This window comes from Truncatella angustata, assembly GCF_020726525.1.
Source record: "Truncatella angustata strain MPI-SDFR-AT-0073 chromosome Unknown BKA67scaffold_10, whole genome shotgun sequence".
In the NCBI taxonomy this organism is placed as follows: Eukaryota; Fungi; Ascomycota; class Sordariomycetes; order Amphisphaeriales; family Sporocadaceae; genus Truncatella; species Truncatella angustata.
The window spans coordinates 2,051,548-2,075,306 of record NW_025763390.1 but is presented as its reverse complement, the minus strand read 5'-3'; the positions used below and the strand labels follow the sequence as shown (position 1 = coordinate 2,075,306).

Genomic DNA, 23,759 nt, shown 5'->3' with positions numbered 1-23,759 from the left:
CAAAGCAATGCAGCTGGTCAATCCAATGGTTGAGAGTCAATGGAATGCCAAATAGAGTTTGCGCGACCGCAACAAGAAGAAAGTTTTGTGATGCCAATGTGCGTGTACGAGGATGGGATAGGAGTGCTCCATGAGCGGGAACCGAAGATGGGTGCGTGTGCACATGGTGGATGCCGGAGCTTAAGCACGTCCACGTCCCACGTCCACGTCCACAAGATGAGGATGCTGGCGCCGGCCCACCGAAAACTCAATGGGGGATGCAGCGCTTGGCCATGGCTTGCCATGGCTTGCCATCGATCCATCGAATGCAGCCGCCAAGCAGGAGTGTGGGGAACCCCCTTCATGAAGCTTGAACAAGGTTATCTGCATTCGGACTAGTCTGGTTGCACATCCCATCGATATATTGACGCGCGGGGCCAACCCCAGGGCAAGGGCCGAAAAGCTGTCTTATTCATGGCCGGGAACTTATGATTACGGCCATAGAGCCTGTCTATATTGCGCGTGTTCCCGGTACGTACCTTCCGGTACGGCGGACACGGGCCAACACTCATCAAAACCCATCCTCCATGGTGATATCAGATGCTTCATCCGCTGAAATGTCCTCTTCACCGAATGCATCATCTTCCACTTCCTCGTCGATATCTTCTTCCATATCAACCGTCGCGTCTTCGTTGTTGTCCTCGCCCTCGCCCTCGCCCAAGTCCCCATGCCTTTGCTTCCTGCGGGCAGCCTGTTCCTCGCCCAAGTCCATGACGCGCACAAGACCAGATGCCATTGCTACCGCTGCCCACCAGCTGAACTCGACGTTTGGGTTCCACGCCACCGCTGATATACGCTGCAGAGGGTCACAATTCACCACGTCGCCTGTGCCTCTACCTACAAGTTCCTCATCGGGGTCACTGTCGACATCAACACCCTCGGATTCCTCCGCGGCCGCCTCTTGCTTAGCTTTGCCTTTACCCTTCTTCTTCTTGTTGCGTTTCTGTTGCTCTTTTTTCTTTTGCGCGTCATGCCTCTGTCTCACCTGTGCGCCGCTTTTATCGTGCCGCGGATGCGAGTTCTCCAGAGGTTTGAAGTCGTTTAAGATCCTGCAAATGCCTCTTGGTATCTCGTGGTCTCCTTGCTGCCCACTTCCGTCGCTAGCTGGCAAGGTCTGGTAGTCGTGTTGGAAGACCTTTAGCTTTCTGTGTTTCCTTTTGTGAAAGAAGACCCTGCGGAAGGGGTTCGAGAGCCATAGTGTTCCATCTGTCGACCCCACCAGAAGGTAGGGATGACATCGTCCTACAGCAGCGCAGGTCGGTTGGCCTGAGATGGCAACCACGAACCGCGACTGTGGCCATGCGCGGACTGACATAAACGACATGGCGATATTCGAAGGCGATGAGGATGGCCATAACGAGACGAAGCCACGCAGGTGTTCTGACCAAGCAAGCACGCCCGGCTGAAACGAAACCATGAGGTTCGGGACATAGGCGAGTTCGGCATTTGGCCTGCTGAGATCTGTGATGGTAACAACGCCTCCGGTAGGCACAGTCGCCAAAACAAATGGATGCGATGGATAGCCGGATTTAATGTCGATAACTGGGCTGGAATGGATGGGGTGCCGCTGAAGCATCACGCATGGGTACAGTGACCAAATTGCCACTGAACCGTCCGAGTGACCAACTGCTATGCGATTCATATTCATCCAGGTGAATGAGATTATGCTAATGTTGTACTCGCCCTTGAGCTCAAGAGTGGCGAGTGGTTCCCGAATCTCCTCTGCATTTTCGTTAGTTTCGCTACACACTAGTAAGTGCCTTGAGGGAGCTGCTTACCAAATGATCTCTTGCCCCTTTCGTTCCAGGATTGTTTGACTTCGACCACTCGTACCTTTCCGTCTGAAGCGAGAAAAGCCAATAAACCGGTGGTACTACCCACTGAGAGCGGTACCGGGCACCACTGTATTCGGATTGCTCGACCCCACCCATCAAAACACAAAGCTGCTGCTCGGTACGGTTGCGACTGGGCGAATGCCACGATGCCCTTGTCATCCTTTCGTGTACCAATGCTCCATATTTGCACGTTTCCTTGCTTGAGACTCCCTTCTGGCGGTGCTTCATCGGGCGACTGATAGTAAGCCTGATCTGAATACGGTATTACGGTCAGAGCCAGTAATTGGTCAACTGCTTCAGTCCGTGGTGCCCAGTCTATGGATAAAGGAATGCCTCCCACATCCAGCATCCAGCCACCACTGGGTTCCGTGACAGTGTCCTCTTTTTCGATAGGTGCGCCATTAGATGAGAGCGCAACGGCCTGGTCCTGCTTTGTTTTCTGCTTCACTTGGCTACTATATGGTCCGAGAAATGTCGTCATCTGTGTTTCTGCCCTAGGTAAAAACCATCGTTCCGCGTTTGTCTGCTGAATGGGCTGCGAAAGCGAGGGTTTTTGTCGTGTCGAAAGATAGTTAAAGTACCAATCAACGAGTTTCTTCTGCTGATCTGCCCAGAACGTTTGTGGTAACCAAGGATTCTTAGCCATCGCGAGATCCTTATCACGTATCAATTTCGGTGGGAAGAGGTCGTAAGGACTCCATAGGAGAACGAAGATATTGATGATCCGTCGATAACTATCTCGATCACCAAACCAGTATCCGCACAACTGAGCAAGATGCACATGCCTGCTGACTGGACCCATATAACTCCGCGTCCATTTCATGGATGGCTCGTCAGGATACCGCCTTACATCTCCAGGCGCTCTTTCGACGGTGTTTTCTGCTCCTTCTTGGGATCTGCCGCTAGTCAGTGAAGATCGATGTCGTCCCTTGTGCGACATGATCTTGTATTCCACGGGGTCGTCACTCTCTGACTCTGACGCAGCAGTCAGCTCCGCGTTTTCAAGTCCATCTTCGTCATCGGGCTCGTGGTTTGCCGGATCGTCCACGAAACCCTCGTCGGAGTCATCATTCCGTTCCTTGGCGGCTCTTCGTAGATCCTCCTCATCCGACGAATCTAGAGCGACGAAAGCGTGTTGATGAAAGCGTTTCTCCTGATTAGACTTCCGAGTCCTCATCTTGGGCTGTCGAAGAAGACAAGACTGCCGCTTTATGTAATTTTTGTCCGCCGCCAATCAACTGAGTCAACAGCTCCCCATGTGCGCGCTAGCTGGATTCCCTTCTCAGCGTCGACTGAAGTTGGCATCATCAACGCCTAGAACTGCCAAAATTACCTTTAAGAAAACACCAAGCGATTGACTTCTGATTGACGGTTACTCGCCGGATGAATTAACAATGCGAAGCAGTTCAAAGCTGTGTTTTGGATGTAATTCGTGTGTCGCGGTCAAAGCCTCCGTTTTTGATTGCACCAATCCGCCCCACATAGGCCCCCGCCGCCCCAATCAGAACCCAGCTGCTTGGACCAACTCTGCTCCTCAACCTCACATCGCAGGTACCCACGAAGTCGACGGTTCACAAAAGATACTCCATGCTACCTTGCCGCTATTACTCGCATTAATGTTCTATCTTCCTTTCATTTCTCTGACTCGTACGTCAGCTAATGGCATAAATGCCACACGGCAGCCGCATAGGAAGCCAGGTAACCTAGCGGGCCTACGTTACACACGTTTGCTAAGGGAAGCTCGAGACGGCAACTTCGCTTCGCCCCTTTCCCTAGGGCGTCCACGCCTGAAAGATACTCGAGTGGCAGACGAGAGCAATACCGTATCGTTCAAGGAAGGCATCAGCATCGTCATCGCTCGCCAGCTTTTTCAAGATATCTGGCAGCTAAAAGGTGCCGCACCTTTGAACACTTTTTTATTAATCAACTTGCTACCATTTATGATATTTGTATGACTTTATATACCATACGCATTTACTAGGCAGACTCCATTTCCTAGCCGAATAATTCATAGGAGCGGCGAGAGGTAAAGAGCGCTCTTAGCGTATAGACATCCACAAATGCATAAACGCTTTGTCTTAAACAACCTTGATATGGTTAGCCCTGCTAACAGATACAGCCTCTAAGTTCTGATGGTAGCGAAGCGTGTTCTTACGCATGAAACCGGCTATTTATCTGCTTATTTCTATAAAAGCGAAGCCAACATGCGAGAACTTTGGGTGAGGACGCTTGAATCCCTAGGAGAGTTTTTAAAGCACGACTTTCTCGGCCAGGTTCGACGGCAGTTGTTCGATAATCGAGCAATAACCAGGCAAGATTTGGCACAGTTCGCTATGCTATATGGATTGCCTATGCTACGGAATAAGCTCAACATGAGCAACCTTAACAGCGATTGGCATGCAAAGGGTTACATGCTTACAGCCGGAGCTTTTGTAGGATTTGGAGCAATTAAGTCGGATAGACTTGAGGCATTCACCTTCTGCGTCAAGGATCATTACATTGTCAGGGGCTGAGCTTCCGTGGTTTTATCACGCGTCTTTGCATGGAACCAACAAGACTGGCATTACCACCAGGCTGCTCAAGAGTATGGGACACCAAGTGTTTTAGCTAGTGTCGATCTATCCGACAAACTTCGCGTATATATGGTTCTACTCTCAGTTTGCCTGGGCTGAGTTTAAACTCTTCAACTTACCCTCGCACACGGATGATAGCTTGGCACGGCACAGAGAAGTAGACAGCCAGTCTATCAGCGGGGTTATATTTGAGGCCGAGATTAGCTTTGGGTCACAGCGAGGCAAGCAGAACCATGATCATGCTGACGATGCGTTGGATAATATCAGGTGAGGGCTCATGGCCGCAGTTCTGTGATGAGACCTTCAGTGGTTCGCCCATTCAGTCCGTCGCGCCTTCCTCGTCATACTGGGCAAATGGCACAACCCTACGGAACTATAAACAACTTCTCTTGCTAGGATGGGGCCTTGAGGTGCCTAAGCGGTGGCCAAACATTTACTGTTTTTGATCCCAATAAAAGACTGAGGAATGGATTACCTGTTCTTTGGGACAGAGATGCGTTATTATGACATCCCCGACACCGCGTCCGCCCATGGGAAATAACCACAACTGAGATCGTGAATTATTGAAACTCGAATAGCTTGTCTAGCAACAACAAATAATTCCATGATATTGCTATGCCCGCTGCCAAGAGCTTTATATATTTAGTTTAGCAATAGCCGTTTAGGGGATGACGGCACAGGTCGATATAGTCGATATAGTCGAAATAATAGATAATGACATAGACGAATTAGAGATACCTTTAGCAACATGACTATTATGTTTATATCGTATCAGAATTTCTAAGATTAAGGTCGCTAGGCTGACTACGCTTTTACTTGGATGATTGAGACAGCAAATCCGGCCAATTTTGACCCGTGACCCTTACGACCAGTGTTTGGTTTGTACAACTGAATAATAGGGACTCCTGTCCCCAAATTTATGTCGTTTCAAGGTGATTAGGGGATAGCTTAGATTCTAAGAACGACCTGAGATTTTAAGTGATTAAATAGGCTCATACAATACCAAGGATATTATAGGTCTGCGTAAGCCAGTTCAACTACTGTACTTCCAAGAACCGAGAATTGGTATATGATCAACAATTGTTTAATTCAACCAGGCAGCCAGCGTACTGCTCTTCTATACAGTTCTATGTCCCCATTAATATTGTTAAAATGTTGGGATTCACGGCCAGGCGACTGCGCTTGATCGTTTAGCCTTGTGAGTCCATGCAAATCGTAGTTAACGGGCCTCTTTACTGTAAATCAGACACCGCAAACTGTAGAGAACCTGGACTTTACACGGACCATCCACGGAGAACATGGCGAGATCAAGTTTATAGCTAACGGGGGCACGACACCGCACACGATAACATCTAAGCCCATCAAAATCGTGCTGCACGACTTTGCCACAGGTCGACTTGAGGATATTGGCTGGGATTGGAGTATCTGGCAATAGCAGCTTCCCGCCGCGGCGTGGGGTGTTGCAGGACTGTATGATGCGTACGCCCGTTAGGACACTATGGCCTATTTTGATTTTTGAACATGGTCTGATGCGCCACGAACAGTTGGAGGCAATGTTATGTTATAATTCAAAGGATGTGGTCGAGTTGTCTTGATAGGTTGTCAACTTTGTACGCTATAGAAAAGGCTTTCTACTTCATCCATATCATAAAATTTGGGTGAGTCTGCGCCGTAGTCAATTAGTAAGTGGTACTTATGCCTCGGCGACCGAGACGCGTTTTTGGCGGCATTCATCTCAAGGACCAATTGCTCTGATGGTATGTGATGCTTCGGATTTGTCTTGTTGGAGGCGTTTCATTGAACGAGGTGATGATCAATGTACGCCAGAACCTCAACTTGCTCTTGACTCTGGCTACACCAAATGGTGCGCATCATTCTAGAAGCATTTCTTGTAATTATTAACCTTATCATTGGGAAGAAAGCATATAGACGACTGTCCAGAAGCAAGGTAGAGTACACCTCATTGGACTCTGAAGCCATGCACGCAGCACTGTAGTCATGAGTCCTCGATATGATGACATGAGCGTCTGCCTCATTGTTCGGTCAACTAGAACTCACATCTAAAGTACACAGCCACGGGCGGGAAATGAGTCGGTTTGGGAGAGAAGACTTATGATTTGACACGCAAAGCTCATTGTGCTACTCAGCCCCAATGACTCGAGCCTTGCAACAAGAAACGAAGCCCCGATCGTAATATTAATCGAGTTCGGTCCTCGGGTCTTGGCATGTTCCCCACAATTGGCGGAGCCCCAACTCAATGTAAACCCGTCATTGGTTACAACCGAGCAACAGGTCGTTGAAATACCCTATAACCCTTGAGATTGCTTCTTCGGGGCTTGAAAGATCCGAGAATATCAAGTCTACTTATCCGTGCCTTGAATGGTTTCGCAATATTAAATGAAACCATCCCACAATTGAATACGCTTCGAGATGCCTCCAAAGTTAGAAGCTCTCCCAACTTGCCCGTCGACATCAAACTTCAAAGGAACGGCAACAATATGTCTAGTTTTGTCATTTATGGAATCAGAAAGTTCAGAGAACGACAGAAAGCCAAGGTTGAGCAAGCAATCCCTCACCAAAGCCAAAGTTATGGTTCTTCTTACGAACTTGTAGAACCGAATCGCACGGCCCCGTTGAACGCTGATGTAGCCACTGCCAGGCAAACGAGAAATCAGTCTCCGGAGACTGCAAAGGGAGCAAAAGAAAACACAAGAATCGTTCAAGACGCCAAGAAGCGGCGGAATCTTCGTTATAAGGTTCTGTTTGGCCTTGCTCTGCCATTCGCTCTTCAGTCTCTGGACACAACCATTATGGCTTCCGCACTTCCTTTCATCGCCGCTGATTTCAGTAAGTTCTGAATCAACCATCGAGGATCCGCCAATTATTTGTACATAGAGGTGTACAAATCGCTCGCAGATTGACTAACTTTTACCAAATAGACCAGTTACAGCAATTGAACTGGATTATTTCCGTTTTCAACTTGACATCAGCCGCATTCCTACCATTTTGGGCCCAGATCGCCGATGTGTTCGGCCGTCATGTTACGATACACACTGTCATTATTATCCTGACTATCGGGAGTGCCATCTGCACCGGTTCTCCAACGTCTTCATTTGGCCTCTTACTATTCGGCCGTGCTCTGCAAGGAGTAGGCGCAGCTGGAGTCAACGTTACCGGGCACATCATTATGGCGGACCGCGTTTCGCTTGAAGATTTCGCCTGGAACTGGACACTTTCTGCCCTTATATCTGCAGTATTTTTCGGAATCGGCCCCGTCGTAGGCGGATATCTAACGCAGGTCAGCTGGCGATGGTGCTTCGCGATCAACCTTCCTATCGCCGTGGCCGCTATATTGTTTATTGTCATACTGCTTAGAAAGGAACTGGTCGGCTCACAGCCAATCCCGGAAATAGAAAACCTAGAAACATTGCCGGGATACCGACGCATTTTAGCACGCCTTTCGACCATTGACTACGGGGGCCAGCTCTTGTTCCTCGGTGGTCTTGCGTTGCTAATTCTAGGCCTCACATGGGCAGGAGGTTCGTATCCGTGGGCATCAGTCCAAGTCATTTGCCCGCTGGTCATTGGTGCGGTGCTAACGATCACGTGGATCGTCTACGAGTACCTGATGTCTCCACCTCGCATAATGTCCCGTCTGTTTCCAGTCCAGAAAGCTATGCTATCATGGGAGTTGCTCCTGCACCGAGATATCAAACTTCTCTTCTTCATCAACTTTACTGTGGGCATGGGTATGTTCGCGGTCATGTATTTCATGGACCTTTATTTCACCCTTGTGCTGGGGTTGAGCTCGAGTGAAGCAGGCAAGTATCTGCTTTATTATTTACCCGGCCTAGCTGGTAGGTAATACCCTCACTATAACTGTTCTAGTTGCGATACTATCAGGCTATGAAAGCTGACACACTGTATTAGTTGGCGCCTACATGGCTCAATACTCGGTGAATACCTGGCCTAGGCAGACATTTCCACCCCTTTTCCTGGGTTCCATTACTTCTGCAATAGGCATCACAGTCCTGGCCTGGGCCACACATGTAGGGAACACGAGCGTGATTCTAGGCATGATGGCGCTGACGGGTCACGGCGTGGGGATGCGAATGAACCCCGGTGCACTGCATGGGCTCGCCTACTTCCCTACCTTAACCGCCCAAATAACATGTCTGGTGTCTCTTGCTATACCCTTGGGCGGAACCGTAGCGCTGACGATCATGTCCACGGTGTTTAACAACAAGAGTGGAGTCGACAGCCGAGAAGCCAAGACTGGCATTATGTATGCATTCATCTCTCTAATCCCATTCATGTGGATCTGTGTCGCTGTTGCTACTTTTTTGGGTAACGCATGGATTCTTGAAGACAGGGGCCATGAGATCGTGCATGGAAGTTACTTTTGGAGTTATATCACGGGAACACAGCTTCAGCGGGAAAAGAGATCTCGTGGTCGTCACCATTCATTGGAAGAGGATTCAACACAAGGTGGATATTCACAGCATACTCAGACAGTAGGCACGTAGATTTCGTCTGAACTTCCGGTAGCCGTTCAAGTCATTCGAGAGCACACGGCCTGGCTATTTTTTTCTTCTATTTTTTAGCCTTTGTCAAGCACCAGCAAAACATCACAATAAGAATATTTGCTAAGAAAAATGAGGCAGCTGCGCTACGGGAGGCAATACGGGTCATTTAACGCAATATGGATTTAAGAACTATTATCGCCGTGCCCTGTCTAAACACACACGTTTGGTTGTGTCACGACTTGCTGCACTATCACTATAGAGTAATGACGTTGTCAAATCCTGAATTGTGGTAAAATGTGATTTCAAAGGTGTCAAACTATGACAATTGAAGGTTTGGGTTTCTTTCAAACTTAGAAAGAAAAATTTAAAAAAATTTGCCCCAAGTGAGGGAGTGGGAGAGAAAGAGAGAGAGAGAGAGAGGAATCTAAACTGCTGAAACAAGTTTTGAACACAACGACAGGTATGGCGTCAGACTGTGGAGTACTTAAATGACATTAAGGCGGTCTGATCGAACAAAGACTTGTGTAACTATGATGAGTCAGGTATATAATAACTAACGGTGGGGGACGGGCTGTAGTAAGTAGAGAGCTATACTCTACTGCTAAGGCCCGAGCCCCGAATCATTGCGCAGATAAATCAGTCCAGCCTCGGCGACATTCGACCGACGCTTTCTTTTGGATCAAGTTGACAATTCCGCCCCTCGGACATTTCGTTCCCACCAGCACGGCAGAACAGGCTATGGAAATCACCATGCGAACTGCTACGCTCAACAAATCATGCGACCAGTGCCGCATTCGGAAGGTTCGGTGCCTCCGTAAGTCTTGCGATTGGCAACATTTTACAGCGCAACAGAAGTTCTAAAGACCCCCCCAGTACCAAGCGCTCCCACAGACAGCCCGGTAGTGTGTACGAATTGCCATGTGAGATCTGTCCTTGTTTCAGAAATGCTTACCATGACTTACACCGAACGGCATTGCAGAAACGTAAAGAAATCTGCCATTTTAGCGTATTGAATCGCAGACTGCGGACCAACAGAACAAGTGAGCTCTTTGCTTTGGCTTTGCAGGACAGCAGAACGTAACGGACAGAGATCTGCTGCGGCTCAGGACGGCCTCTTTGCTGACGGAGGTCCGCGCTCTAGCCCGCTTAACTCCGAGCTCAGCAGACTCGGCTAGTCTTGAACCCACCAGAACGGGAAGGCTCCCCAGTTGTTTAATTGATCATCTTTTACAAGAACGGTCCGCTGAACTAGAACTATATGATGAATTTTCGGTGCTCAAGGTCCGTTAGTTCGAGTATTAGTTTCTCACAGGCAGTTAACGTAATAGTCTATAGGCACATGACCGACGTGGTAAGTTCTTTATCATATGTCATCTCTGGCCAAATCGTCTCTAAATGCCAGATTAGTCACTAGCTCTGGGTTGGCCTTCTTCTCAAACTATAAAGTGGAGGGCCTGGTCCAGAGAATAGGCAATCCGCGGTTACGAGAATTGGTCAACGAGGTTGATGGAGCTTTGCGCTTCCGTCTACTGAAGAGGGCTGATGTACAACTTGCGACATTGCGCGGGGTGCAGTATGAAGCTCTCGTTACATCAGATGAGGCTGTCGTCTACATACAAGGTGCGCATCAATCTATGCTTATACTGGAAAGATCCTCATGCGTGTCCAGAATATCATGTTCGGGTTCATGCCATGTTTCCATTCCTTGATTGGGAAGACTTTCAACGAAAGGCTTTGAGTCCTGACTCATCGACACTGCTGGAAAAATGCTCCTCGTTTGCAGCACTTTATCATACTGTCTTGGCTCTGGGATGCCAATATCGTGGGATGGGATCTTTCGAACCGAAAACAGGTAAAGCATGGGGGTTGTTCGCCGTGGCACTTGGCCATCTCCCCGATATTCGACGTACAGGCGACTCTCTTACAGCCTTGCAGGTTTGATCCCTCACATTTCTAATTCTGAACCACTGAGCTTTTCTTTCTAACAGTAAACTAGGCACTGATTGCAATGGTATTTTTTTCTTATATGTCCTGATGCTTAATTCGATTCGAGTGTATATCTAACACCTTGACAAGTCGATATTCGCAATGAACGCATGCTATCTTCAAGTGAACCACACTTTACTCTCAGAGGCTACTCGACTGGCTCTAAGACTTCGCTACCACAAATCCGCAATTGACGAACGGCAAAGTATTAGCCAACGGACGTTCTGGATAATTTTCCAGATGGAAAAGCATGATAGTTTTCAAGCAAGAACGGCCTCCGTAGGACCACCGCTCTTATTGTATCTTGTGTTATCTTGCTAATTGAATCGTGCAGTTGATAGCAGATTACGATGTTGGATGCCCGATCCCTTCCGTTCCGGAATCTATCTTCGGTACTTATGACTGGTTCTACTCCTCCATCCGGTTTGCTCGGTTGCTCTCTATCGCTTACGAGCTTCTTTTTTCATTGACGGCTTCATCAAAGCCCGCGCCGTCGCAGTTGTTGGTTGTCGATCAAGTCCAGACTAGTCTTGAGCAATGGCGGCAATCTGTACCAATTCAGTTCCGACCGCAAGAAGCGGTACATATACCGAGCTTCACGGATCCTAAGACTAAACAAGCCGCCTTGTCAACACACTATTACTACTATCATCTTTTGATGGCTTTAGAGCGACTGACATTGCACCTCGAAGAAGGACGCGGCACTAGACAGCAAACAAGCCAACGTAAGCTCATGAAAGCGGCTCAAGCTGTGATTGAGCTTACACGATTCATTGAGATCGAACCATACACCCCAGTCTTGTACGTTATGTCATTCTATTTCACCGTCTCTGACTTGCGCTGACCTCAATTCCAGTATCCTTGCTATCATGCCGTTATCCTCCCTATTTATTCTGTTCGACTTTGTCATTCACAACCCTCGCCACCCTGACACCCGAGCCAATATTGTTTTGTTAGATGTTGTTTCGGGCCACTTCAGCCTTCTTGAACATACTTCTAACGGACTATTGCCTGGAAGTCATCTGAGCGAATTTGTCTACATTGCGAAACAGTACTTGCAGAACCTGCCAGAGTCAGCGGCCGATGGAATGAGCATTCACGAAGAGAACAGGGAGGATTGGTCAGGAAGTAACAACAATATGCAAAGGGTTCGTGCTTCCATGTATCTCTGCCAAGAGCCTAAAGCTGATATTAGCGCTGGAGGTTTCCGATGCTCAGGCCCGCAACAACGATCTCAACGAGATGCGCATAAGAACACCAGAGAACAACATGAGCAGCGAAACTCTCCATTCCTCACCGCTCGACCGTTCTGCAGAGTCAACTTCTTTCGGACCCATGGCCGGAATGGACTTTGGGTCGCTTTTTAACTGGTCGGTATCCGACACCGATGGGTTCAATGAATATACTTTTGAGCAGCTGCTAGAAGACAGCCTCCATCAATAAGTCATCACACCACACCACTACCTCTGCTCACAATTGAGACCAGGCAGGGATAAATACAATCACACAAGCAATTTGTTACAAAGTTTCAGTTGCTTTGCTTCTGCTTGCATCAAGATCACTCTCATGATACTTAAGCAAAGATGTGTGGCGCTCCCGAACCACATCGTCTGCTTCTAGGGCTAACAGTGTCCGTGCAATATATAGCCCTTGTAGCAGAGTCAGATATCCATGAGAAACTATATCGAGTTTAAAGCCCAATTCTTAACAGGTCCGAATGCGTTCTAGCATTTCTCTAATGACTAGAATATGATACTAAAAGTGAATAGCTATATTAATAGCTCATATTAAATAAGGTCTAAAGTAAGAAATAGCGTATTTATAACGAATATTAATAGTTAATTAAATATATTAATTGTTACAGTACCCACAATGGTACTGTGTGTCCTGACAGCGATATAGAGAGATCTCGCAATCTCTACCTAGAATAGTTTTTCTAGTCAAGACATATTACAAGGCCAAATCAGCTTTACAGTTCGTGACGTTGTAGGCTTGTTGTCTCACACCAATATTGTCAATTCTAACAACCTCCATTACTAGCACCTATACCCCCACAGAGGGAACGAGATTACTATCGTAGCTAATCGCGAAACGGGGTTCGGACGCTGTTCGAACACAGCGCTGACGCTGGAGCCAGGTCGTTACAATATTTAATTTTATTATTATATAATGCTTTTCCTTTTCTTAATTTTAATAACTTTTATGGGAATAGTGTTAGCTTTTATAGAGCTTAATAATTCGTTATTATTGAACTTCGATTTACTTGCTATATATAGTATAAACAAGATTTACGTGAAGGGAGTCGACTGTTGAGTAATGTCATTTATCCCGAATCGAAACTGACGCAAGATTTATAGAAAACGGTGCTAATACGACAAACTACGACTGGTTTATTGCAATAGACCATGATAAATTTAACCTTACAGTCTCGCATGTGTTTATCCATGCCCTTTACACAGCAAGCCGTACCACTGCCGATTGCAACTGCCACAACTTCATCATCTCAGAGGCCGAGAAAGCGGTCGCTACTATATCTGCAGCTAGCAGCACCTCTACGGCAACGGTTAGTAGTTCCGCAACAACAATCAACAGCTCTTCTTCCCTGACGACTGCTGTCAGTTTTGCGGCTGCACTAGTTTCACTGGCTGTCACGCTAATATGGTTCGTATATTTGTAACTATTCCGATAGTTACGTTTCAATTGTATGGATTTAAAAAATTTGTTTCCAATGGGTAACTCACGGGCAATTTCTTTTGGCCATGGGTCCTTCGCACAGGCCCATGGGTGAGAGTTCCTAGCCTTACACGCAACCGTTGTGTCATCACCATACCAAGGGAAGCCAGGATAACAACTCAACTCAACTTTCCTTTTCCTCACTGTGTACTTACACCTGTTCGAGTTCTCCCATTTTCCATTTTCGTACACTGTCGAGGAGTCGATAAGAATAAGGAACCCAAACCTTTGACAATCACAGATGTTATGATTTCACCATTTTCCATTACTGCACTTACGTCACGGAAGGATAGATGTTCGTCATGAAAGATGTCAGTTTTCAGTAGTGCGTTTACAACGCATCACAGACTTCATAAGGCACCTACCTACATATGAGTTGCGAGTGTCTCGTACAGTCTTGGCTGTTGCTTCGAATGGACCACAAGCTGGTCTTCTGGCCCGAAGGCTATCAAGATTTTGTTGTGCCTTGCTATTGTTGTCTATCTCGTAAATGAGAATAACATCTTCAAGGCTCCGTCTAATTTAACACTGCGCACCCATCACACTATGGTGAAAATCGAAGGCCTTCGACATACCCTTCAGATGAGCCGCCGCTGCAAACAGAATCAGTATGTGGAAAAGCTGATGCGAGCTTCCCCATATGTCAAATGTGCCGGGAGCACTCCTTTCTGGCCAGCGCATCTAAGTTACCGGTCAGTCACATTTGTACACGGTTATCAGCGTTAAGGATTACACTTACGGCATACAAGAACGCCCCAAATATGTACAGGAACCCTTGAAGGAGTACCCAATTCAGCCCCATACGCTCTTCAAGATCTTTGTATCCATAGATTGTGATGCCCTGGCAGACTGGCAGCACACCTGAGACGCCCAAGCCGACGAACATCATTGCCCTGTATGGTCTCCATGCCGGTGTTCTGAAAAACTCAACCCAGCTAACGAGACCACATCCAATGCCCAACGAGAAGATCTGTGTTGTCGTCAGCTTTACGTTCTTTGAGTCGTTTGAGTTACTGGCGAATACCAACCATGTACAGGTACGCCGTCATCAGCTTCGGCAGACAAAACAGTCCATAATACAGGGCTGGCACATAACTCCCAACAATCAGAGCCACGATACCGGAATAGTCCAGCTTATTTCCCCACTTTGCCACCTCGGCACTGTGGTTGCAGAGCATATGATACGTCGCACTCATGCCCAAGCATACGGCCGCGCCACCAAAGAAACACGCAAACACCAGAACATCACCACTGCTAGCGCCCGGGTACCGCGGCGCAACAATGCTGTGCATGAAGACACCGACGGCCGGGAAGACCAGGGCGCCCAGAAGGTGTGTCCAGATGTTGACGGACTCGTTGTGGAGCCAGAACAGCGACTTGAGGGATCCCAGGTACGAGTTGGACGAGGCGCGGTACCCGGATATGATGTAGTGGTTGTCGCGACGCCAGGCGGGCAGATCGTCCCAGAGAACAAGAAGGGCGTGCTCGACTCTGCTCTCAAGCTCTCTGGCTGTGGAAATCACAGTGTCTGCGGCAGTGCGGGAGGGCCGGCGCTGCCGGAGTCCTTCTGTGGTAGCACGATGCGGCTCCGGATCGGGGCCGGGGGAGGTGTTGGTCGCCATCTTGGACGGGTTTCAACTAAAGACTGTTGTGGTTCTTGCAATTGAGAGCTAGATTCAAGAGAAGATAAAAAAAAAATCAAGGTCTGATAAAGTTTTCTGCACCTATTATCTTTCTGCTTTAAATGTTCACCTGGGTGTTGTTTGTGCTGAATTGTTGGGATTTCAATGTTGGTGTCGCTCGTGCATGTGAGAAAGAAATCCTCAACGTCTTCGGCCCGCCGAGGTAAGTGCCAGCAACATCTGCCACAACTTGATTCATTCATGCTGCAAAAGCAGGCATGATTACCAGGGCACACATGTTTTGTTCCATTGGATCAGCCCATTTATCATTGTATTTCGAACCCACCATCAACAGTTTCGTGACAAATTTCTAATCAAAGCAATAAGGAAAAGTTGTGATATATTGGCCCGCCCAGTGAAGCTGCAGAACACTACAGTATAATCTTCGGTTTGAAGGTTTAGTCAAAATATGCCAACACATCTTCTATCTCTATTAAAGGGGGTTGCACACGTAGACATAACTTTTCACATGACGTTTCTGCTAACTTCGTAAGGCCCCTTTGCAATAATCATATTTGCTGGCGGCCGTTGCCTCTGCATTCCATCATTGAACTAGGATTTAAACTGTATGTAAACCAGGAACCTTTCGCTATCAGTATGGAAGCGCCTGTGAGGAGCATAATTCGTTATATCGTAGTGCGTCTAGGTCAGCCTTGTCGCATACCCCCGGGATGACTGAGGCTTTTAATCATCCGCGACGCTCCTGGTCGTACCACAAGCCACGACGGAAAATGAAGCCTTTTTCAGCGTTGCGATTGTGATGCCGCCGTCTATTTCTTGCCGCTCTTCTTGATACCCTGAGTACCAGTGTTCAGCGGGCCCTTGCCTCCTGCCTTGGCGGCCATCTCCTTGCGTGCCTTGTCCTCTGCGAAGTGTCAGTGGCGAGTTCGGGAAGATCTGTGCACGTCGGATGAAATGAAGTCGTACCGGCTCTCTTCTTCTCGAGGTAGGCGACGTCATCCTCGTCCATCTCCTTGGTGGCCTTCTTGGCTGCCTTCAAGGGCTTGGCCTTGCCGCCTGTGATGGGTGGTAAAGTTAGTCGGTCGATGTTCAGCATGGCATGAGATTTGGCGGGGCAAATCTCTCAGGAAACTTGTCTGGCATACCTTCTCTGTTTGCGCCACCCATTTCGTGAGTTTGAGGGTTGTGTAGGTATTGCTTGAGGGAACGAATGGATGTAGAGATGGATGTACTGAGAAGCGACGTTAGAGAAAAGAGAGTTTTCCGAGTACTAAGAATAATAAGCAGATGGATAATGGATAATGGATAGTCAGACCAGAAATTCAGGGTCTAGGACGGGTCGCGACCGCGGGGCAGTGCTTTCGGGGCTTTTGGGGGGGGTCTCACGGGTCTTGGTGGCGTGTCAAGGTGCCAAAAACCAGTGTCATGGGGGGATAAATCCGGAGTAATTCCGCTGAGATCCGCTAACACTGACTACCTGCTCCCGCAGCACCTGGAGGCTGAGCGCAGGTGCAAGTGAAAGAAAGGCTTGTCGTCACACCACATACATACATAGATACATCAGCCTCACCACCAGACCATCATCTTCTCAGCTTCGCCCAAAACAACACACAGCAGACGTCGGCCCGCGCGATTGCTTGGTTGTTTTCAAGACTCTGCATCTGCCACGGCATTCCAGCTAGCCTGCCTTGCGCAAGCACTGCTTTCCTACCTCTCCTTCCCAACTGTTGGACGATTGTTACCTTGTCGCGCAGCCCGCAAGACACGCCGTGATGCGTAGCAGATGAGGAGAGACATCCCGGTTCGACACATTTTCTACGCTTCACTTAGCCGTTGACCTTATTGCTGACACTGTTGTTCTGATCTCAAGGCAGGGATATCTTCTCTCGCTGCTTTGGTCTTTTCTGTCTCCCCCGGTCGTGCTAGAACACAGCAAGGCAAGGCAAAGCAACCAGCCACAAGGCGAACCTGAACATGGCTTCTCCGTCTAGTTCCGATGAAGGCGAAATCATAGAGACTGGGGTTGGTGCAGGAGACTTGAAGGCAACTTCACTGCCTCAATTCAATGGAAATGGTGTTGACCGTCCAGACAGAAATCGACCTAGACATTCGAAATCAACATCTCCCGAAGTTGACGCGGCCTCGAGATACGCCTCAACTTCAACCCGCAATCGCTCCCCTCGAGGCTCCAAGCGCTCTCGTAGCGACTATCCCGCTAGATCGAATGGAGACCGGGACCGAGACCGAGACCCGCGCAACTTCCGAGTACACTACGAAGATGCACGCGATTCGCGCCGCTCTCACTTCTCTTACGATGATGACGATAGGCCCCCATCCCGATCTTCTGCTTCGGGACTTCGCTACGACGACAGAGATCGAGCCAGAGACCATGGCCCGTCACGCGACCACAGCCGCGAGCGCGAGCGCGATCGTGACGGCTACGCGGACAAGCGGCCCAGAAATCGCACGAGATCGCCTAATCGGCCCCCGAGGAGTGGTAGAGACCGCAATGATCGAGATAGAAGAAAAGATGACAGGCACACCCGTCCAAGCAATAGAGATCAGGACTTCTATGACAGAAATGGTCGCCAAGACAGTGCGAGACATGATGCAGTCAGAGGGTCCGCCTCGGCAGAAAGAAATGGTATTCTGAAAAACGATACTAAATCTACTAAATTGTCCCAGGTGGAGGTAGCTACAACACCCAGCTCAGCAAATACTTCGGCCCCTGAACCCGAAGCTCCAGAAGAGCAACCGGTTGACGAAGCTGCCGAGATCGAACGCCGGCGCCGGCGTCGTGAGGAACTCCTAGCCAAGTCCCGCGGCCCAACACCTATGCTTGTACAAGCGCTGCAAGCTTCTTCCGACAAGTTTGCATCAACCTCGCCGGCTCATATTCAGCAAAGCACACCTTCAGCGACTGAAGCTAATACTCCAATGTCTGGTAAGTCGGTGTCCAATCTTTGCAGCTGTGACATTGCTAATAAGCCCCAAGCAGTATCGTCTCCTGCCTCTCCAGCACGAGGCTTGCAAGAGGGCATGTCTCCAGCTGCGCTTGACATCACTAATGACCACGATCTCATCAATGTACACGGAGAGTCTCGAAACGCCGATGATGACGATGGTCCTTCCGCAGCAGACTATGACCCTACAGCGGACATGCGGGAAGATGAGAAACGCGATGGGCGCCGTCATGGTCACATTGGTCCCCATGGCGAGGTTCTCCCCCCTGAACAGAAAGATGGGATTGCTCCCCAAGAAGAAATGCAACCTACAGAATCTACTGAAGATGGCGATGACTTTGACATGTTCGCCGAAGATTTTGACGAGGACAAATTCGCAGCACCAAAGCCTATCGTCGAGTCTGAAGCCACAGCAGATGATGGTCAAGCTCCTGCTCAAGTAGGGGCAGGCGGTATTCTTGAAGGCGATGACAAGGACGGTTACTACAAAATTCGCATAGGAGAGATCATGAATGGCCGCTATCAAGTGCAGGCCACCCTGGGTAAGGGTATGTTTTCAGGAGTCGCTCGTGCTGTAGACATCACGAATAAGCAGATGGTCGCCATCAAAATGATGCGCAACAACGACGCTTTGAGGAAGGGAGGCTTCACCGAGATTGCCATCTTGCAAAAGCTGAACGACTCGGATCCGGAGAACCGCAAGCACATTGTCAAGTTCGAGCGCCATTTCGAGCACAAGGGCCATCTGTGCCTCGCCTTTGAGAATCTCAGCCTGAACTTGAGAGAAGTCCTAAAGAAATTTGGTAACAATGTTGGCATCAATCTCAGTGCCACTCGATCGTATGCTCATCAAATGTTTGTGGCTTTGGCTCACATGCGGAAATGCACCATTATCCATGCAGATATCAAGCCCGACAATATTTTGGTAAGTCCATGATGCACAATTGTAACTCTGTAATCTTGCTAAATTTGGTATAGGTCAACGAGGCTCGCAACATCCTCAAAATCTGTGACTTGGGCACGGCAATTGACAGATCTGATGCAGCAACAGCGCACAACGAGATAACGCCCTACCTTGTCAGTCGATTTTACCGGGCGCCCGAAATTATCCTAGGTCTACCGTACGACTACGCCGTTGATATGTGGTCCATTGGTTGCACTCTATATGAGCTGTATACCGGCAAGATTCTATTTACAGGTGACAGCAACAATCAGATGCTCAAGACGATCATGGAGATTCGTGGCAAGTTCAGTACCAAGATGTATAAACGAGGCCAACTCTGGCAAATGCACTTTGACGACATCGGTAACTTCATTAGCGTGGAGAGAGACAAGGTGCTTGATAAGGTATGTTGACAAATTCCTTTCTGTTGTTCCACTGAGCACATCTTCCCCGGATTTCAAATAGTCTCAACTGGCCCCAACGAACCATTTTCCTATTTCTATTTTTATTGAAGGATTGGGTGGTTTATTATAGGAATCACGCTGCTGTAAGCGCTGAGGCGGCCTCGATCCGAGTGGGTCCGAGCCATTGCATACGGTGCGCCCAGCTTCCTTTGCCGCTCAATGACTACGTCCGATGAAACGGCCAGATCTGCGGTCAGCATTGTGGGTAAACTCAAATCTCCGGAACAGCTTTGCTTGCGTGCTAGCCGGGGTTTTTCAAGACGTCCACCATCAATCCCAACGACTGCTGGTCTATCGATGACCATGGGCTATTACTCTTCGCGCTGAGGCAGGCCCCCTTGCTGCTTTAAATAAGCCAATGAATTAAAGCGAACTCCCCGTCGTTTACCCCACACGCTCCTGCCATTGATTCATCGCAGCAAGATCTATATTTAAAGATTCGACGACTGACTAGTGCTTGACACAGACGAATGTTAGAACCATGGCCATTGTAAAACCGACCCGCGATCTGCGGACTCGCCTTATGGCTGCGTCTAGCGGCATGGACGATGCGGAGTCTAGGGATCTCAATCATTTCATCGATTTGCTGGAACGCTGTTTGGCGCTCAACCCAGATAAGAGGATGACTCCATCAGAGGCGCTTAAGCATCCCTTTTTCCTGAGGGCATCTATTAGATAGTGTCACGGGGGCTTCGCGGCATAATGAAGTGGAGGAGGGGTGAGCGGACAACATCACCAAGCATTGAGGTTGCAGCCATCGGGCTCTCATGGATGATCAATCACAAGGTTCGCTATAACCTAGTTAATGGCCTATGCTGCGGGTCTAATTGATCTATTCTTGTTGCTGTGTATAGAATAGAGCAATAGGACTGCATATTTTGGTAACAGAGAAGTCATTGTAACCCCATCGAACGAGGACATCTTCGTTTCACCTTGCCGTGTTGGCTAATGCTCATGTGACCGTCGGCGACAAATCTGCTAAGCTTTGCCATCACACGATGGAGTCACACGGCTTGACAAGGTACTTGCTGCAGCAAACCTGTCTAATAATTGATGGCAAACATGCATCATCGTAGTCATTCCGGTATGTTGGAAATATTAGGCGTCGGTCCTAAGGGAACGAGGGTTTAGCTTCTCTAAACTGGATAGTACGTCATGGTCATGGCACAGCCACAACAGAAAGTGGTCCATCATAGACCTTTCAGCTGTATCTTTCATGTATTAGGGTAAGTTGGTGATGGACAAAGGACTTGAGGAAGCAATCCTACACCTGGCCCAGTTGAGATCAAGTTGTGCAGCTAGAATAAGCCCGAGTCGAAAGAGGAACCGAGCAGTTCAGCTCCTTCTTCGATCAGAAGGATTCAGTACAAAGTCCAAACGCGCTTAGACGAACATGATCCCGGGGCAAGACAATTCGACTTGGCCAGCCCACCCGCATATTCCTGAATCGGAAATGTGCTGCCCTGCCATGGCCTGGCTGGCTGGCCGTAACAGGCAGAAAAAAATGTCAATATTGCTGAGCCTCCTGTTTGCTGCCTCTTGCAGAAGGATTCCTCGGGAGTACATGTAATCGCCTAGGGCTGGGGACAAGTGACACGTGCACGTACACAGGTGATTTACCTAATTCGGCTTCACAAGCTGTGTAGGAAAACAGGCGGCGCCCGGATTGACTGATCTTTTTTTTTCTCCCTCCCACGCGTGTACCACGAAGAGAAGGCATTCACAAGGAAGCTCTTTAGCCTTTTGGCTCACCCGCAAGTCTCTCGGCCTAGGGGGTGCCGCGTGTCGTCTCAACCAGCATCGATAATAAGCTAATATTGTGTGCCTAGAGGGACAGTGGGAAGAAAAAACTATCTTGATTCAGACCACCCCTCACACGCAATCTGAGATACATATCTCACAAGTCATGTGCACGTCGCAACCATGCAGGCAACCCGTGTTTGTGTCTCGGTATTCATGCACTTGTAACCCACGATGTCTTGATATTCGGACAAGACACAATAATTATTTTTCTTCTTTTCCTTTTTCTTTCCTGACAGCACACCAGCGAGGATGATGGGGCCGGGTAAGAAGAGACACTTGTTGTTGGGGTGTAGCGTGGTGTTTCGATATATATTCCCCGTGAGACATGCCTGGTACTAGATGAAAATGCATGATGCGCAGAATGTGACAGACCTGTCCCCGTAATAATATATTTTATCTTATGTTTTCCTTTTAATCTGTTCCTTTTCTTTCCTTGGTGACGGTAGAAAAGCAAGGCGTTTAATTTCCGTCCACCCTGACCGCAACGCAATGCCGCCCCCCTCCCCACATCAAAAGCCGTTGAAATAAGAAATAATAACCAATACACGAGGAACTTCAGGGGTTTGACATATCGCCCGGCCCCCCAGCGGTAACCCGCAGCTGCAGTGAGGGCTGTCTCGATCAAGGAGGACCCGGGTAAGACAAGTAGCCGCTAGCAGCCGCGAATTTTTTTTTCTTTTACAAGAATATGAATCCAGCTTCTGACATGTCAGTAAGCTCGCCAAGAAGTTATGCTTGATGTTCGGGATCTCCCACGAAACAGAAAAAGTAATCCTCCGTGGGCCTTGTCGCCACCGCGGCCGCCGGCCGTTAGAATCAGGGACCTGAACATAAACCCTGAAAAAACACGCTTGCCGTATGTCTTCGCTTGGACAATCATGGGATAGTGGATGATTGCGCCACGTGTGTACAGGACCCGGAGAGGTCTCCGGTAGCTAAAGCAAGAACACACAAGTTACGCGACATACATCGTGCGTTACCTGTCGTGGCTCTTCTCCGATTTCGAGATGCATTCACACGAAAGTGAACTGGAAAAAGTCTAGACCTGGGTCAAAACAGGGTGCATCGAACCATTGACCGACCCGAGCAGCTCCCCTGGCTGTCTGATTTGACTTGGACGGACATGCCGTACAACCGGTATGCAGTCATTTAGTATTATCAGATCATACGAATCAAACCTGACAGGCCCTCTTTCGCAGAGTCCATTGCATCCACTTGCGGACCGTTGCCACAACCTCACGAGGGCCAACTGGGCCTCCAAAGCTTCTCATTGCACTTTCGATAGATGACCGGCGCAGCAACCCCTCATGTCATCCAATAGTGCCGTCGCACAAAATTGTCTTTCGTCGGCAATGTATCGAGTAGTACACAGGCTTAGCACAGCCACTTCGTCGGAACGCCGTGTCTTCTCCCCGTGCGCAGGTAGCCGGTGGTGACAACTGCCCCGATTGCCTGTACATTAGAAAAAGCCAAGCATGCTGTGGTACTACGAAGGCGAATCGGTCTTGTGATACTCAGGAGGATATTAGTATTACCAGCCACGCTCACTTTGGTAATGTACTTTGGTTGGTCATCGCGGGTAGCAAGCACCCGATTGGGCTTTCAGCTTGTGCACTGAGGGTTGTGTTTTGCTCAGCCTTACCTCAGTTATCTTGATGTGCCTTCCCGTCCTGTCTGGGGGTGGCACCTAAATGTTTGAGAGCGCGGGATCTGTGTGCTTCTTTGGACGAGCCGGCAGATTTGGTCGCTGTTCAGGTCACATAGCGTCAGCTAGACACACGCCCTGTCGTTGTGATGAAGGGGGGGTTTTTTTTTTTTTTTTTTGTGATGGTCCAACCATTAGTAATTGGTTACCATCATGATTATCACCGAAACCACTTTACCGATCTATATACGACAATACTCTTACTCTCTTGCACGAAGGCTGAAGATCAATAAATATTTGATCGCAGCAGCCAATCATAGCCCATTAATGATTCACTTGAAAGTATGATATGATTGTTTGTGTTGCATAGGAGCCGGATGAACCGGCGAATCCTATCATCCGATCTATGACACCAGACGTAAGCCCGGCCCTGTTGGGCAGGCAGCATGAACTGGTATATTTGTCCACGAATCCTGACCGCACAGCACCTGCAATTACTGGTCGCGCAATCTTCTAGAATGTAGATCCTGACGTATCCTACGTCGATCTGCGCGGCCGAATTGGCAAGCAGTCCGCCCTTCCTTACGCGATGGGCTACTGATCAGT

General features: G+C 48.6%; 6 protein-coding genes across 6 annotated transcripts; 3 read left to right on the top strand and 3 right to left on the bottom strand.

Moving 5' to 3' along the window:
- Positions 1 to 381: 381 nt before the first annotated feature.
- BKA67DRAFT_696258 (uncharacterized protein) lies at positions 382 to 3,286 on the bottom strand. Its single transcript, XM_046109341.1, has 2 exons — positions 1,818 to 3,286; positions 382 to 1,761 (listed from the first exon to the last, which is right to left on the bottom strand). The coding sequence occupies exons 1-2, from the start codon at positions 3,049 to 3,051 to the stop codon at positions 551 to 553; spliced, it is 2,445 nt and encodes an 814-aa protein (XP_045952911.1). The 5' UTR covers positions 3,052 to 3,286; the 3' UTR covers positions 382 to 550.
- A 3,480-nt stretch (positions 3,287 to 6,766) lies between these two features.
- BKA67DRAFT_584187 (major facilitator superfamily domain-containing protein) lies at positions 6,767 to 9,028 on the top strand. Its single transcript, XM_046104131.1, has 3 exons — positions 6,767 to 7,294; positions 7,387 to 8,304; positions 8,378 to 9,028. Exons 1-3 carry the CDS (start codon positions 6,946 to 6,948, stop codon positions 8,971 to 8,973), a joined length of 1,863 nt encoding a protein of 620 aa, XP_045952910.1. The 5' UTR covers positions 6,767 to 6,945; the 3' UTR covers positions 8,974 to 9,028.
- Positions 9,029 to 9,651: 623 nt separating this feature from the next.
- Positions 9,652 to 12,774, top strand: BKA67DRAFT_584174 (uncharacterized protein). The gene is made up of 12 exons (XM_046104130.1): positions 9,652 to 9,787; positions 9,847 to 9,893; positions 9,953 to 10,013; positions 10,115 to 10,254; positions 10,309 to 10,324; positions 10,381 to 10,593; positions 10,643 to 10,908; positions 10,970 to 10,984; positions 11,050 to 11,238; positions 11,294 to 11,760; positions 11,816 to 12,107; positions 12,163 to 12,774. The coding sequence occupies exons 1-12, from the start codon at positions 9,712 to 9,714 to the stop codon at positions 12,400 to 12,402; spliced, it is 2,022 nt and encodes a 673-aa protein (XP_045952909.1). The 5' UTR covers positions 9,652 to 9,711; the 3' UTR covers positions 12,403 to 12,774.
- Positions 12,775 to 14,214: 1,440 nt separating this feature from the next.
- Positions 14,215 to 15,314, bottom strand: BKA67DRAFT_526452 (hemolysin-III channel protein Izh2; the record flags this gene model as incomplete). The annotated part of the gene is made up of 3 exons (XM_046098755.1): positions 14,215 to 14,373; positions 14,432 to 14,662; positions 14,721 to 15,314. 3 exons carry the CDS (start codon positions 15,312 to 15,314, stop codon positions 14,215 to 14,217), a joined length of 984 nt encoding a protein of 327 aa, XP_045952908.1.
- An 830-nt stretch (positions 15,315 to 16,144) lies between these two features.
- BKA67DRAFT_664232 (translation machinery associated TMA7) lies at positions 16,145 to 16,502 on the bottom strand (the record flags this gene model as incomplete). Its single annotated transcript, XM_046108330.1, has 3 exons — positions 16,145 to 16,239; positions 16,302 to 16,391; positions 16,481 to 16,502. The coding sequence occupies 3 exons, from the start codon at positions 16,500 to 16,502 to the stop codon at positions 16,145 to 16,147; spliced, it is 207 nt and encodes a 68-aa protein (XP_045952907.1).
- Positions 16,503 to 17,309: 807 nt separating this feature from the next.
- Positions 17,310 to 20,798, top strand: BKA67DRAFT_669163 (kinase-like domain-containing protein; the record flags this gene model as incomplete). The annotated part of the gene is made up of 3 exons (XM_046108653.1): positions 17,310 to 19,223; positions 19,277 to 19,645; positions 20,172 to 20,798. 3 exons carry the CDS (start codon positions 17,310 to 17,312, stop codon positions 20,382 to 20,384), a joined length of 2,496 nt encoding a protein of 831 aa, XP_045952906.1. The 3' UTR covers positions 20,385 to 20,798.
- Positions 20,799 to 23,759: the final 2,961 nt, after the last annotated feature.

Coding starts and splice junctions, on each gene's coding strand:
- BKA67DRAFT_696258 (XM_046109341.1), bottom strand. CDS start 3,051: ATGAGGACTCGGAAGTCTAATCAGGAGAAACGCTTTCATCAACACGCT. Junction 1,762..1,817: donor AAGGGGCAAGAGATCATTTG/GTAAGCAGCTCC, acceptor ACGAAAATGCAG/AGGAGATTCGGGAACCACTC.
- BKA67DRAFT_584187 (XM_046104131.1), top strand. CDS start 6,946: ATGTCTAGTTTTGTCATTTATGGAATCAGAAAGTTCAGAGAACGACAG. Junction 7,295..7,386: donor TTTCATCGCCGCTGATTTCA/GTAAGTTCTGAA, acceptor TTTACCAAATAG/ACCAGTTACAGCAATTGAAC. Junction 8,305..8,377: donor TTATTTACCCGGCCTAGCTG/GTAGGTAATACC, acceptor ACACTGTATTAG/TTGGCGCCTACATGGCTCAA.
- BKA67DRAFT_584174 (XM_046104130.1), top strand. CDS start 9,712: ATGGAAATCACCATGCGAACTGCTACGCTCAACAAATCATGCGACCAG. Junction 9,894..9,952: donor TAGTGTGTACGAATTGCCAT/GTGAGATCTGTC, acceptor ACGGCATTGCAG/AAACGTAAAGAAATCTGCCA. Junction 11,761..11,815: donor GAACCATACACCCCAGTCTT/GTACGTTATGTC, acceptor CCTCAATTCCAG/TATCCTTGCTATCATGCCGT.